Source organism: Prunus dulcis, chromosome 6 (assembly GCF_902201215.1).
Source record: "Prunus dulcis chromosome 6, ALMONDv2, whole genome shotgun sequence".
In the NCBI taxonomy this organism is placed as follows: domain Eukaryota; kingdom Viridiplantae; phylum Streptophyta; class Magnoliopsida; order Rosales; family Rosaceae; genus Prunus; species Prunus dulcis.
In genome coordinates, this window is record NC_047655.1 from 8,326,674 (window position 1) to 8,339,838 (window position 13,165).

At 36.8% G+C, this 13,165-nt stretch overlaps 2 protein-coding genes across 2 annotated transcripts; one reads left to right on the forward strand and one right to left on the reverse strand.

The window, feature by feature from the left end:
- Positions 1–1,210: 1,210 nt before the first annotated feature.
- LOC117631634 lies at positions 1,211–7,320 on the forward strand. Its single transcript, XM_034364894.1, has 8 exons — positions 1,211–1,383; positions 1,935–3,030; positions 3,353–3,471; positions 4,560–5,522; positions 5,605–5,917; positions 6,034–6,199; positions 6,797–6,902; positions 6,998–7,320. The coding sequence occupies exons 2-8, from the start codon at positions 2,203–2,205 to the stop codon at positions 7,113–7,115; spliced, it is 2,613 nt and encodes an 870-aa protein (XP_034220785.1). The 5' UTR covers positions 1,211–1,383; positions 1,935–2,202; the 3' UTR covers positions 7,116–7,320.
- Positions 7,321–10,307: 2,987 nt separating this feature from the next.
- LOC117630217 (histone H2B.2-like) lies at positions 10,308–11,699 on the reverse strand. Its single transcript, XM_034362963.1, has 2 exons — positions 11,625–11,699; positions 10,308–11,457 (listed from the first exon to the last, which is right to left on the reverse strand). Exons 1-2 carry the CDS (start codon positions 11,697–11,699, stop codon positions 10,444–10,446), a joined length of 1,089 nt encoding a protein of 362 aa, XP_034218854.1. The 3' UTR covers positions 10,308–10,443.
- Between the last annotated feature and the right edge of the window lie 1,466 nt (positions 11,700–13,165).

Consider the following 13,165-nt stretch of genomic DNA (forward strand, 5'->3'; position numbering starts at 1 on the left):
GCATGACGAGGAAGAGAAGGGTGGTTGAAAAGGGATTTGAATTCAATGAAGCCTTCAATTGCTTTAGGACTAAGAAGACTCAATATCTATCTAATTACCCAAAAACCAATAAGAAAAAAGAAGACTCAATCTATCTTATTATGATATAAAGTGACAAATTCGGAATTAAAATTTGACACAACTTCTTATACAAGTACATAATTCAAGATTTCGATCCACTCATAGATTTCGCCATCTAAAAGGCATTGTTTTCAGCCTTTATGTACACCATAGGGCCACATACTGAATTCAACTTGGTCTCTCTTTATAATGAATTCAATACTTTACGTTTTGAGTAAAACCGTATTACACCAACTAATATGGACAACGTTTCATTTATTTTCTTTCGAAGCTCGTTATAGACTTTATTTATTCACAGCAAATAAGACATTGCGATAATACGAACTAACTAGTAAATTATTGAATAACCTTATTTGTACCTTATTTAGTCACCATATATCTTTCATAAAGGTAAGATTTTCAATTCCATAGAAGATGTAATAAACAATGCAGTGTTGGTAAAGAAACTGTCACTAAATAAACGTCATTGTCATGCTCATGGTCATATATTTTGAGCTCATCCTCCATGTCCATTGGTTGCCACATCTTTATCATACAATATTATAAAACATCTAGAATGATATTATATTATAGAAAAATACTGTATTTTATTCTTTGAATATAATAGAAAAATACTGTATTTTATTCTTTGAATATAATATTATTCAATTTCCTACAAATTAATGTACGGTGAAAAATGTGTCATGCCATACAACATCTCCATCCAAATTGAAGCAAACAGAACACATCACCAATAATTAAATGATAAATTTTTTTTTTTTTTTTTTTTGGGGATAAAAAAATGATAATTTCTTTTGGCTAATTGAATGAAATGATAGAAGGAGCCCACTTCCGAAATACAACACTGAGATCCTTAACAAAAGGAAGCTTGCTAAACGGCGCCGCATCACAAAAGGAGTGAAACCCGAAACGGCGCCGTTTCTACCTCTCAAGCTTGTTCCCCACTTCCCGTTAAATTTAAGATTTGGAAGGTTTCGTAAAATGACCGGTACAAACAGACAGGTGACACGTGGCAGCCCCTGGCGGGCTCCCCCAAAATTTAAGACGTTTGCGTTACGGCAATATTTATGGGGGAAGACTCTCAACGGTGACGTGGTTCCATTTATTCTTCGTAAAATCGCCGCTCTTCCCTCTCTCTCTCTTTGAAACTTCCATTTTCTCTCTCTCTCTCTCTCTCTCTCTCTGTATCTCTCTCTGTTACTTTCTACACAGCTAGGGTTTCGTTTCCTTTACTCCCAAATCAAGAGGCAGAGAGCTTCACCGGTACGTTTTTTTAATCTTCGCTTTTTAAATTGCTCAATAACATTGCGGTTCATGTTCTATTCGGTCATTTATCGTTTTTCTCTTGAGTGATTTGCAATGTCGATTTGAAATTTGATTGAATCTTCATTTACTGGTTGTTTGGTTTCCGGGAAAGGTAGGGAAAATGATGGAAAATAAACCTTTGAATCTCCGGTTATGGTTGTTAGGTGTGGAAAGTCCAAGGTTGACTAAGTCTGAATGTGCTGTTGGGTTGTTTGTGTCTCTGAGGGATAGGGGATTCTGCGCCTTAGTTTCTTGTCGTTTTGTAAAATTTCTCAGAGACCAAACAGAGGCATTGAGGAGTTGAATAGATTTATGACTCCGGTGGTTTCGGAGTTTTGGACTTTAGCAAGATTGTTTGTTTGTTCTATTTCTGCTTTTTTACGTCTAAGGTATTTAATTGGAATTCTATTTTATGTAGATGGTTTATCTTTCTACAACTTCGTAATGAGTTAAAGCTTTAAAAGGAAAAATTTGTTGATTTTTGTTTCTCTTTCTTTTCTGAAATGCAGCGACAAGTGAAGAAAGCAATTACGTCATGGTGAAATTTTTATGGGGTTGGATGATTTAATGCTGGTTAGATTGGATGAGTATGTTTATCATCTTCATGTGGCCATGATGACAGGGATGATAGCTATGAACTTGGCTAATTTCGTCTGAGTTTGATGATCTGATTTTTGAAAGAATCACCTTGTTCTAATTCCTGTAAAGAAATGCGGTTTTAATATGCATTTTATACAGATGAGTTTAAGGTCTAATTATTAGTTTGGATCTTGGACAATGGCTATTGCTGGTCTACACAATGTTTCTGTGCTCGAGCCTTCCATCCTTCGAGACTCTCAGTCTCACGCATCTAGACGGGTAGGCAATGAAAGGAGGGTAAACACCCGCCCATCCTCCCTACTACAAATGTGGCGAGAGCTTGAGGATGAGCATGTGGTGAGTCGTGCCCAAGAGAGAATCAGTGAAAGGCTGCTTCAACAAAGAAGTGATAGGTTGATAGATGACATCTCAAGAGCAGATGCTGCTGAAGGCCACAGTAGTGAACACACAGGTGATTTAGACGATGAGAGTGTGGCGGAGAGTGAGTGCAGATTATGGTCTCAAGGTCAAATTGGGTCATCCAATGAACATGAGAACTGTAGCAATTTTAGCAGTGAGCATTCTGATTTTGGGGAGGTTGAAAGGGGGAGGGTGAGGCAAGTTTTCAGGGAATGGATGAATTGTGGTGTGGCTGAGTGTAGTTCAAGTGTTTCTAATATGAGTAACAATTCAAGGGCAGAATGGCTTGGTGAAACTGAACAGGAGAGGGTCAGAATTGTAAGGGAGTGGGTGCAAATTAACAGCCAGCAGAGAGGTGCTTCTGGTGACAGTAGTGGAGAACAGCCTGCTGAAATTGGTAATCAAATTGAACGAGTTCGTGATGGATTGGTTGTTAATCAAACCGAAGGCCGGTCTGAGCTCACGCGAAGGGGCATTCGCAAGTTATGCGGTAGACAGGCTCTGCTGGATATGTTAAAGAAGGCTGAGAGGGAAAGGCAAAGAGAACTTCAAGAATTGTTGGAGCACCAGGCCGTATCACATTTTGCTCACCGCAATCGCATTCAGGTTCATTGTTATCATGCTTTCCACATCTTCAGTTTCTTATCATAGAGTTACTCTTTGAAAATGGGTTTTGAGTTTGTTATACTTGAGCGTACAATCTCATTTTGGTGAAATTTTTTATGTACGATATTCGATAGTCATTGGATAATGTGAATACCCATAGAGACATCCTTAGCGACAAGAAATCAATATGCTAGTATCATGTTCTAGAAGTGTAATGATGCTTTGTTATGCCTGTGCATTTCTACTGGTTTCTAGGCATGGAAAACTTTTCTTGTTACTAATATGTCAACATGTTTTTTGTTTTTCTGTTTTTCTCTCGCAGTCATTGCTCAGAGGAAGATTCTTACGAAATGGTAGAGTGATTGAGAATGAGAGATCCACTTCCATGGCTGAAAATGAACTAGGCTTATTGAGGCAAAGACACACAGTCTCTGGTCTAAGGTAATATTTTCCCTGCTTTAATTAATAAGAATGATATTTTTAATTTTGTTTGCAAAGCTTTTATGCTCTAATTTGTTTTCTTAAGTATTGTGTGACCTTCCATTTTATATACACCTGAGATGTCTTTGTAAGTTTTACGCAATGAATAGGTGGAATTGCATCATCTCGTAATGATGAATTAACCCATCCTTGTGATCCTCTTTTGTTTTCTGTAAAATTTGTATCATCTTTACATTTATTGAAGTAAAAATGATTTGGGACACCTCAAGTCTAAGTTTTCTAATTATTCTTCTTCCAAGAGTTGTTGATGCACGATTTTTGATAATCATTGAATTTAGCAAAAAGTGATATACAAAAATGGTATGCAGTAAACCCATTATTCCAACCCCTTTCTAATCGTGAAAGTGTTTTTGGTATAATATGTGTGAGTTTATGGGGCTTGAAGGGTGGTCCACCATAGAAAGATGATTAAGTCTAAATTACAATGGGCAGATTGTAGATTTTATATTTTGATTGTTGGAAAGATGACAAACTATAGCTATTAGCTTGCACTGGTGAGTTTGTTCGATAGTTGAACAAACAGATTAATTCCTTGGTACAATTTTAAGTAGTGGGGTTGTCAAGATGTAGTTATTTGTGTTTCCTTTCTTGATTACTAGTTTTGTAGAATTTGAAGTGTTAAAACAAGAAAGAAATCACTTTTGACATGGTGAAATTGAGTTTGAGTTCTTTTTGAAAACCTCTATCACTGTTCCGGTATGATGTTGCCCTGCAATGGACCCTTATGGTGCTGTGTCTGACTGGTTGGAAAAAATTACGGTTCATGGACTTTGTTTTATGTCATTTTTTGCTTTTGATGCATATAGACTTTCACCTTTAGAGCATCTTAATCTTCTATATTTTTATCAATTATAGATTGTGGTCATGTAAATCCATTAACTTTTTTCTTCTTTTATTCTTGAAGCTGTCTGGATTATTTCATTGACTAATACTGAATTAATTTCTTCATTAATTTTTTGTTTCTTATGTAGAAAAATTTCTTTTATTTATTTTCTCATTGATATTTGGGCATCTATTCTTTGGAGTAGGGAAGGTTTTTGCTCCAGATTGGATAATACTGCATGTGGTCAAGTAAGCAGCAGCCATTCTGAGACATCTTCAAGTGTGTCTAGTGGTAGTAGAAATGGACATGCTGAAGAAGAGAATTTACAAGAGGTACATGGTTTTTTCGAACAATCTGACGCTAATGAAGAGGCAAGTGATGACAGAGGACATGATAGATGTGGAATGTCAAATGGTAGGGGTGATTTAGGTGGCAACACCATTCTGGATATAGATTCACAAGAATCTAATGTTCATGTGGAAGGTTGGCAGGAAGAAGTTCCAGATAATGTCGTAAGAGACGGGCATTGCTCAACCATTTTTGACATCATCGAAAGGAGTGAGGGTACTGGTAGTAATATGATTGGGAACTTACAGGCAACCACTGCTGTTGAGCAGCCTCTAGAAACTTCGCAAAATGATGCTGGTGAACACAGTAACATGAGAGAAGTCATTGATGTATCTAATGAATCTGAGCCAAGTGGGGAGGAAAGTGTAATCTGTGAACAATCTGGTGATACATATAATTTACAAGGCAACATGGTTGGGGATGTAAATTTTCAATGGGGTGTAAATTTTCAAGAATTTACTTCTCAGGTACAACAATGGCAGGATCGAGTTTCAGAAAATGAGGAAGGAGACTGGGAAGAGCCTGTTGTTGAGTATAATGATTTGAGAGAAAATGTTGGTCGAATTACAGTTGGAGATCAGCAGGAAACTGCTGGTTATGAATGGTCCCAAGAGTTGTTGGAGGGCGAGGATAGAGAAAACAGTCATCTTGAAGAAGTTAGTGAAGTGTGGCACGAGGAAAGTGGTTTTCAAGAGGCTGTTCACAGTTGGTTAGAAGAGCCATCTGACCAGGATGCTGATCCAGTCAGACAGATCGATACCTTTTATTTTCCTGATGACGATAATGCTCATAGTACAGAGATAAGGGAACTCCTAAGCAGGTATTAAATTCATTAATTCATGATTATGCTTTGGGCTTCTGAAGGATCAGCTTTTCTCATGGAAATCTTATTAATGTTGCAGGAGAAGGGTTTCTAATCTTCTTAGTAGTGGTTTCCGGCAGAATCTAGATCGACTTATACAATCATATGTGGAAAGACAAAGCCATGCTACCATTGACTGGGAGCTAGATGATACATCACCTTCTCCTGAATCTGCAGAACAGGATCTAGAGCAGACTGGTGGATATCAAAATGAGGGTCAAGTGGATTCTGTTGAGAGTCCTAGTCCTAGTACTGCGCTGCCATCACAGCAAATACCTCCCTCGCCACTTTGGGACCAGGAGTCACACCCTGATAATTGGCCACAGCATGACATGCATCAACGTTTTGGAATTGTAAGTTGACATAATTTTTCTTGCATCTTGCGTTTACATAATTCGATTTCAAGTCACTTATATTCTTGACGCCTACCTTTTGGCTTAGTCAATTTACAATTTGCTTACTGATACAGGACTGGGAGATAATTAACGATATGAGGATTGACATGGGTAGGCTACAACAGAGGATGAATAACTTGCAAAGGATGTTAGAAGCCTGCATGGATATGCAACTCGAGTTGCAGCGCTCAATAAGACAAGAAGTTTCTGATGCCCTGAATAGATCATCTGGTTCACAAGGTTTGTCAATAGTTTTGATGCATTTAAGCATATTTTACATAGTTGTTTTTTATGGTGAACTTTTACTCTACATTGACCACCTCTGGGATAGTTTTACTAACTCTGATTGGATAGTTGCAATGAAATTATGTCTGATTGTTTTTTCTATCAATGGTGTTGGTTCTGCTTTAATGTCTTAGAACTCCATCAGTTTGTACCCAGCCCACCGTACAACACGTTACGTTTCTTTTAAGAAGAAGATTGACGTTTACTTATGGGCCTATGCTGCCCTCCCAAATCTTGGGCTAGGCCTGTAGTGTGCTATTTTTGCAATGAAAACATCATTTGACCAAAAACATTCAAAAGATAAAATCCTAACCTGTATGACTTAACCACAAAATTAGACTTTGTAAACCCTAATCCTCTCCTTTTAAAACTTTGCAAAAATGATACTAGTTGTTTGTGTTTCCTCTCCTTTTAAAACTTCGCTCCCATCTCCTGCTGTGGATCCCTTGTCATTTCGCCTTATTTGGTTGTTGGTTTGGTGAACAATTCTCTAAAACTTAGGTCCATTGCTTGCTTTCCTTAAGTTGACTTGAGAGGTGTCTGCTTCTGCAGGGTTGTGTGAAGATGGTCTGCTAGAAGATGGCTCTAAATGGGATCATGTAAGGAAAGGAATTTGCTGTATATGTTGTGATAGAAGTATTGATTCTTTACTGTACAGGTAAAACTCCAAAATGTGCACCTTTGTGATTCGAATTGTTGGATATGTGGAGATTCTAACATCGTTTTTCAATTTCTGTTCATTTCGTCTTGCAGATGCGGGCACATGTGTGCATGTTCAAAATGTGCTACTGAATTGGTTGAGAGTGGCGGAAAGTGTCCAATGTGTAGAGCACCCGCAGTTGAGGTGATCCGTGCTTATTCTGTACTGTAACTTGAACACTAAGTTACTAAGTTAAAGTTAACATTTATATAGGCATCATAGGGTTTTGCTCCAATCTCTTTTTCTCTTTGTTTTTGGTTGCTGCTTAGGTGCCATGATGTCTTACATATATTGAGTGTACGATTGACACACAAAATGCTGTCTGATTCATTATTCTGATCTAATCAAATAGAACGGAAAGCTAATATACCATAAATTCAGTATCCAATTAGTTTATAGCTGAGGTTTGCCTCTTGACTGCCCCGCGACCCACCCCAAAAAACAACTGAGGGTTGCATCCCTGAAAGATATCACCCCTTACTTGGTATTTGCATTTGGACCATCTAGGGTGCAGGTTGGATTGGAAATTTCGATCTGAAAATTTCCGATTTTGGTGAGCCCAAATGAATTTTGAAATTGAAATGTATTTTAAGATTCTGAATTCCGAAATATTTTGGGGTTTTAAGTTTGGATCCAAATCATTTGCTCTGCCGTGATCTGTTTTACTTTTATTCTTTATATGTCACTTCATTAAAATTTAATATAAGGGATTTAAAAGTTGACACATCATCCTAAAACAAAAAGAGTGATGCTAAACGAATCCTAAAATTAACCGAGTACACCTTATGATCTAAATACACCTTAATGTTTAAATTAAAATGTAAAATTAACTAAGTACACTATTTAATTACCAAAAATACCTATAGTACACCCTCTTTAATTTAATCTTTTAAAGCATTTAAAATAAAAAAAATTATAGTAAAATAATAATTTAACAAAAAACTCTCTCCTGCTTGCTGCTGCTGCTTCTTTTTTCTCTCTCCCATGTGGTGCCACCACCACCTGGAATTGCAGTTCTCCACCACGACAACCATGGGTTTTTTTAGAAACATCTGAAGTGCGATTGGGATAAGATTGTTGCATTTGAGAATTGGGTTTTAATGAGTTGCCGTTGGAGTTGAAGGAGAAATGGTGACTAGGGTTGTTGAGGGGGAGGGGTGGCGTAGAGAATAGGGTCTCAAGGGAGTTGTGATCTGTTGTCCCCAGATTCCCTATCTCCTCCTGTCCTTAATCTAAAATTTTGACACGTCTCTCCACCTTTAACAATATACAGACACTGTTAACTTGTATAGAAAATAATGTAAAATATCAATAGGCATTTTGAACGCATCTTCTCCCTCAACCATGGCAGTCACAGACTCTCCTAGCCTCCAACCTCGCAGCGGAAGTAAAATCTGTCACCCATCTCTCCTACCTTCAACCTCGCAGCGGAGAACTTTTTGGGTGTGCGTTTCCAATATTTCAACATGAACTGGTTTGTGTTATTGATTGTTTAAGTTTTATGCATACAAAAATCAACTTGGATCAATACACTTCTCCTTGATTCCGTGTTGTTTGTTAAAAATTAAGTCAATTTGTTTGAAGGCATGGATTCAAAGCAATAGATACCAATATTATTTTATTTTTTTAGGTCATTTTATATTAGGATAAATTAGTAATTCAATAAATAGTTTGATAGTAAGGTGTACTCAATTAATTTTAGGATTCGTTTAGCAACACTCAACAAAAAATCCAATTTATTCCTAATTAAAAAATTAAAAAAACCCTAACACCTAACTAATGGGATAGTTAACGTCCAAAAGCTGTTTTTTTTCTTCTTCTTCACTTCTGTCCTGTTCTCTTTTTTTTCTCCTTCTTGCTACACGTTCTGTCCTCTTCTCCTTTTTGCTTCACCTTGATCCACTGTCGCAAAGCAATAAGCATCACTACGAAAATCCTTTGAAGGCAAAACCATCAAGCTTAGAAGAAGAAAAAAAAAAATTACAGCTTTTGGACGTTAACTATCCCGTTAATTTGGGTGTTAGGTTTTTTTTAATATTTATTTATTTATTTATAATTAGGAGTAAATTAGTTTTTTGTTTTGGGATGATGTGTCAACTTTAAAATCTCTTAGATTAAATTTTAATAAAGTGACGTATGAAGAACAAAAGTAAAGTAGATCATGATAGAGAAAATTAGAGCAAAGGATTTGGATCTTTCAAGCTTAGATTGCATATAATAACTAATTTAATTTTCAACTAAATATGACTTAATAACCAAATAAATATAGATAAGTAATTTCATAAAGGATAACAACATCTAAGTAATAACATATAATAATTTTTCCTTTACCAAGTGCATGAAAGTTAAAATCTAATACCTGAAATAAAGTGCTATAAAAGTTCAAATTTAAAACCTGTGACTAAGGTGCTATGAAAGTTCAATTTAAAACCACTGGTTTGCACTTTTACTGAAATGACTCGGTTGGTATAAATAATATAAAGTAAATTTAGATTTTGGGTAAATTGCGAAAATGGTCCTCAAACTTGTATACGATTTACATTTTGGTCCCTAAATTAAATTATTAGTCCAAATGGTACATAAACTCTATGTTAATCTCCCATTTGATCCAACCGTTACATTCTGTCAATATTGCTGTTAAATATGAGGGCAAATTGGTCATTTCGTACATTAAAATAAAAAATAATAAAAAATAAAATAAAAACTCAGTAATTGGAATAGGGGAGAAGAAATCAAAGGGAGGGGGTTTGGGTCTCATGATTTTTTTCTCTCTTTTTCTTCAATTATTTTCTAATTTTGTATTTATTTTAACCCTATTTTATTTGTTAATTATGAAAATTCGTAGTTACCCCTAAAATTTGGTTACATTTAACAGAAAATGTAACGGTTGGATCAAATAAGCGATTAAAATAGAGTTTATGTACCATTTGAACTAATAATTTAATTTAGAGACCAAAATGTAAATCACATACAAGTTTGAGGATCATTTTCGCAATTTATCCTTTAGATTTTAGTCACAAAAAAACTTTCACTTTTGAAAAAAGTCAAAACTTTTTCAAAAAAGACAAAAAAACCTCTTGACTTTCAAATCAAAGACATGCAAATGTAAAGGATGCCTTAGGAAATCCAAAAATAAATGAGGGCAATTTTGTCCATTTTAGCTTCTTTTAAAAAATTTATCTCTCCTTTGAGTTTTTCCAAATTCTCCCTAAATATAATTCGGAAGTGTGCTCTGAATCTCAATAGAACTCAGACAATTAATACATCCTGTCCATAGCTGTCGAAAAGTATAATATCAAAATGAGACAAAAAAGAGAGAGGAGGAATTCATAACCAAAACAGGTGGATCAATATTCACACGCCATCATCTCTACCCATGGTTATCCGAACCCAAAACAAAGAAAGAAAGAAGACCAATTTACAAAAAGAAAGTAACATCTATAAATAAACAAACTAAAACGAAATCCTAATTAAGACTCTTGTTTTGGTTAAATCCTAATTAAGACTTGGACTGTCTTCCATGATTATTGGACACATAGGTTGATACAGCCTTGGTCCCCTCTGCCATGGCATGTCTCCCGAGCTCACCGGGCAAAACCAGCTTCACTGCCGCCTGAATCTCCCTAGACGACAAGGTTTTTCTTGCCGTGTACTTGGTCAGCCTCGCTGCCTCATCCGCCAGCCTCTCAAACATGTCGTTCATCAAATTGTTTAGCACTGTCATGCCCTTGGACGACACTCCCATGCCAGGGTGCACCTGCTTCAAAACCCTATGCACATATATCTTGTACTCTTCTCCTCCACCTCTCTCTCTCCTCCTCCTCTTCTTCTCACTACTTTTCTTGCCTCCTTTTTGGGTCTTCACCTCATCACTTTTGTGCTCTTCTTTCTTTGTTGTTTCTTCTTCCTCTTCTTCTCTCTCATCAGAAGTTGTATTGGTTTCCATGGGATCTTCCTTTTCTCCTTCTAGGGTCTTGACCTCTTCACTTTTCTGTTCGTCTTCTTTCTCATCAGAAGTTATACTGGTTTCCACTGTGTCTTCGTGATCTTCTTTCTTTTCTCCTTCTTCTTCTTCTTCTTCTTCTTCTGCTGCCTCTTTCTGATCAGAAGTGAGAGTGGTTATTGCTTCAGCGTTTTGGCCCTTTAGGATTTGGTTTTCCTCTTCTGTTTGAATGGGGATCCTTCTAGTCTTGAGTGGCTCTGAGATTTCCACGTTTTGGGTTTGATTTTCTTCTTGGGTTTCAATGGAAATAGTCTTGATAGTCTTGACTGGCTTCCGAGTTTGATCACCACTGTCTTCACTCTGCTTCTTCCGCCTTTTGCTTTGAACCGCTGATGAGACTTGTACTGTTTCTCTCACAACTTGCTTGGTGGTCTTCACCACCGTCTTCGTTGAGCGCTTCGGGGCCATTTTTGACAGTAGTGGCCCTATATTTGCTTGCAGTAAAGTTGCCTCTTTCCCTCTTAGAAAATGGATTTGAAAATGGAGATGTTTGGATTGTAACAGAAGAAACTTAAGTAGTTAAATATCGATATTAAAGTAGATAATAACTGTGTTGTGGGGTTTTACCAAATGTTGACAAGTGGTTGACAGGTGTTGAGTGGTTTCTGAACCCAATGGCTACGTGGGGGGTAATAGTGGTGGACAGAAGTTTTATTATTTTCACTCTTGGAGCTTACCTCTACATTCCCAAGTTCCCAAATCTTTCGACTGAACTTTCCAGGAGAAGATTTTTGCGGTGGGTCCTCCAACATGAAATATATGGGCTAGGCCTAAAATGCGTCCACTGAAAATGAAAGACTTTGAGAATGTTGTTGGGCTTCAATGTGTACGTATGCCCAAACGGTGTTGGGTCCTCGACCCAAATTCTAAACCTTATTTGCGGCAAAACTGCACAGGAAAAGTGTAACAAGGGGTTAGAGTAAAAGAATCCTTAATAGTCTTGTGATCAATTACAGAGCTATCATTATACGGTTGAATTGAACCCACAACACACCCCCTCAAAATTACCCCCTCATTAGAGTAGTGAGTTTGAAAGAGTTGGCCTTAATATCAAATGACATCAAATAGGGCTATGCACAAACCCAGATAGAGTGCAAAAACAAAAAACTACACACCACAGAGATACTGTGTTAGTATGAAAATTGTATTGTCATTTCCCAGACTCTAGCATAGGTTGGGAATTAGTGTGTGAACTTGTTTTACTGGAAGCTTTGGCGCAACACATTCATTCTGGATCTTTGAAGTATGACGTGATCGATATGAGAAACTGAGTTCAGGTAAATCATGACATAATCATGCATTCATTATAGGATTCCTAATTGGAGCTATTTTCTATCAAGTATTTTCAAGTTAATCCTATTTTTATTTAAGTTAAAATATTATATTGATAATTGGATAAATGTTTGGCTGATGTGTTGGCGTCTCAATGAAGAGACCTTTTTGCATGATGTTTAGAAGTCTTAGTTGAATTGGTTTTGTGAATCCTTGTTGCATAGGAAGTGTACTCGCGTGGGCTTCTCTCAATTGAGAGAAACCTGCATGGGATAAAACCGTTGTTGTTTTCTTTTGATCTGCGGCTTTCAATGTATTGGTTTTTCTCTGAAAAATATTGAGTTAGTTTTGAGAAAGCTTGCTGTGCTGATTTTCTTAAATAAGTCATCAAGTGTTCCTTGTTTACTTGGTGATTTATCAAATCCTCTCTTCCTTCATATTGCATTCATATGCATATCGGTGACTCATACGATTGAGGGCACAAAGACTGTGGTGGCAGTTTTCCTCCTGCGAGCTTGAAGCAATCGTGACCAGTATTGCGTTCAACATAAGGAGTGTCGAAGATCATCCCGTGACAGAAGTTGAGTTACGAAGAAGACGGTAAACATTATCTAGAATGAGTCTAGGATAAGTGTGTGAGTACTTCTTGTAATCATCGTTCTATAGTGGATTTGAGTTGGACTGAGGAGTCCCGTGGATTTTCCCCAGAGGGGGGGTTTTACCACGTAAAATAATTCTCTGCGTGTTCGTTTATTTTAAGCTTTGCACATCTCAGGATTGATAACTCATATCAATTCTGCTTCAAAGGTTGATCATTATTTATTGCAAAAAATTCGAATTAGCTTGTTTAACATTCTCCAGGCATATATATAGATATCCTACAGGTATTTTCAATTGGCATCAGAGCAGGTTGCTGGACATACTCAGTAAGATCTAATATACCTTA

What these genes read in the sequence shown, in the direction of transcription:
- LOC117631634 (XM_034364894.1), top strand. Translation starts at nt 2,203, where the DNA reads ATGGCTATTGCTGGTCTACACAATGTTTCTGTGCTCGAGCCTTCCATC. An exon ending in CACACAGTCTCTGGTCTAAG is followed by an intron (nt 3,472 to 4,559) that starts GTAATATTTTCC and finishes TCTTTGGAGTAG; the next exon opens with GGAAGGTTTTTGCTCCAGAT. An exon ending in ATTGATTCTTTACTGTACAG is followed by an intron (nt 6,903 to 6,997) that starts GTAAAACTCCAA and finishes TTCGTCTTGCAG; the next exon opens with ATGCGGGCACATGTGTGCAT.
- LOC117630217 (XM_034362963.1), bottom strand. Translation starts at nt 11,699, where the DNA reads ATGTTGGAGGACCCACCGCAAAAATCTTCTCCTGGAAAGTTCAGTCGA. An exon ending in GGGAACTTGGGAATGTAGAG is followed by an intron (nt 11,458 to 11,624) that starts GTAAGCTCCAAG and finishes TAACTACTTAAG; the next exon opens with TTTCTTCTGTTACAATCCAA.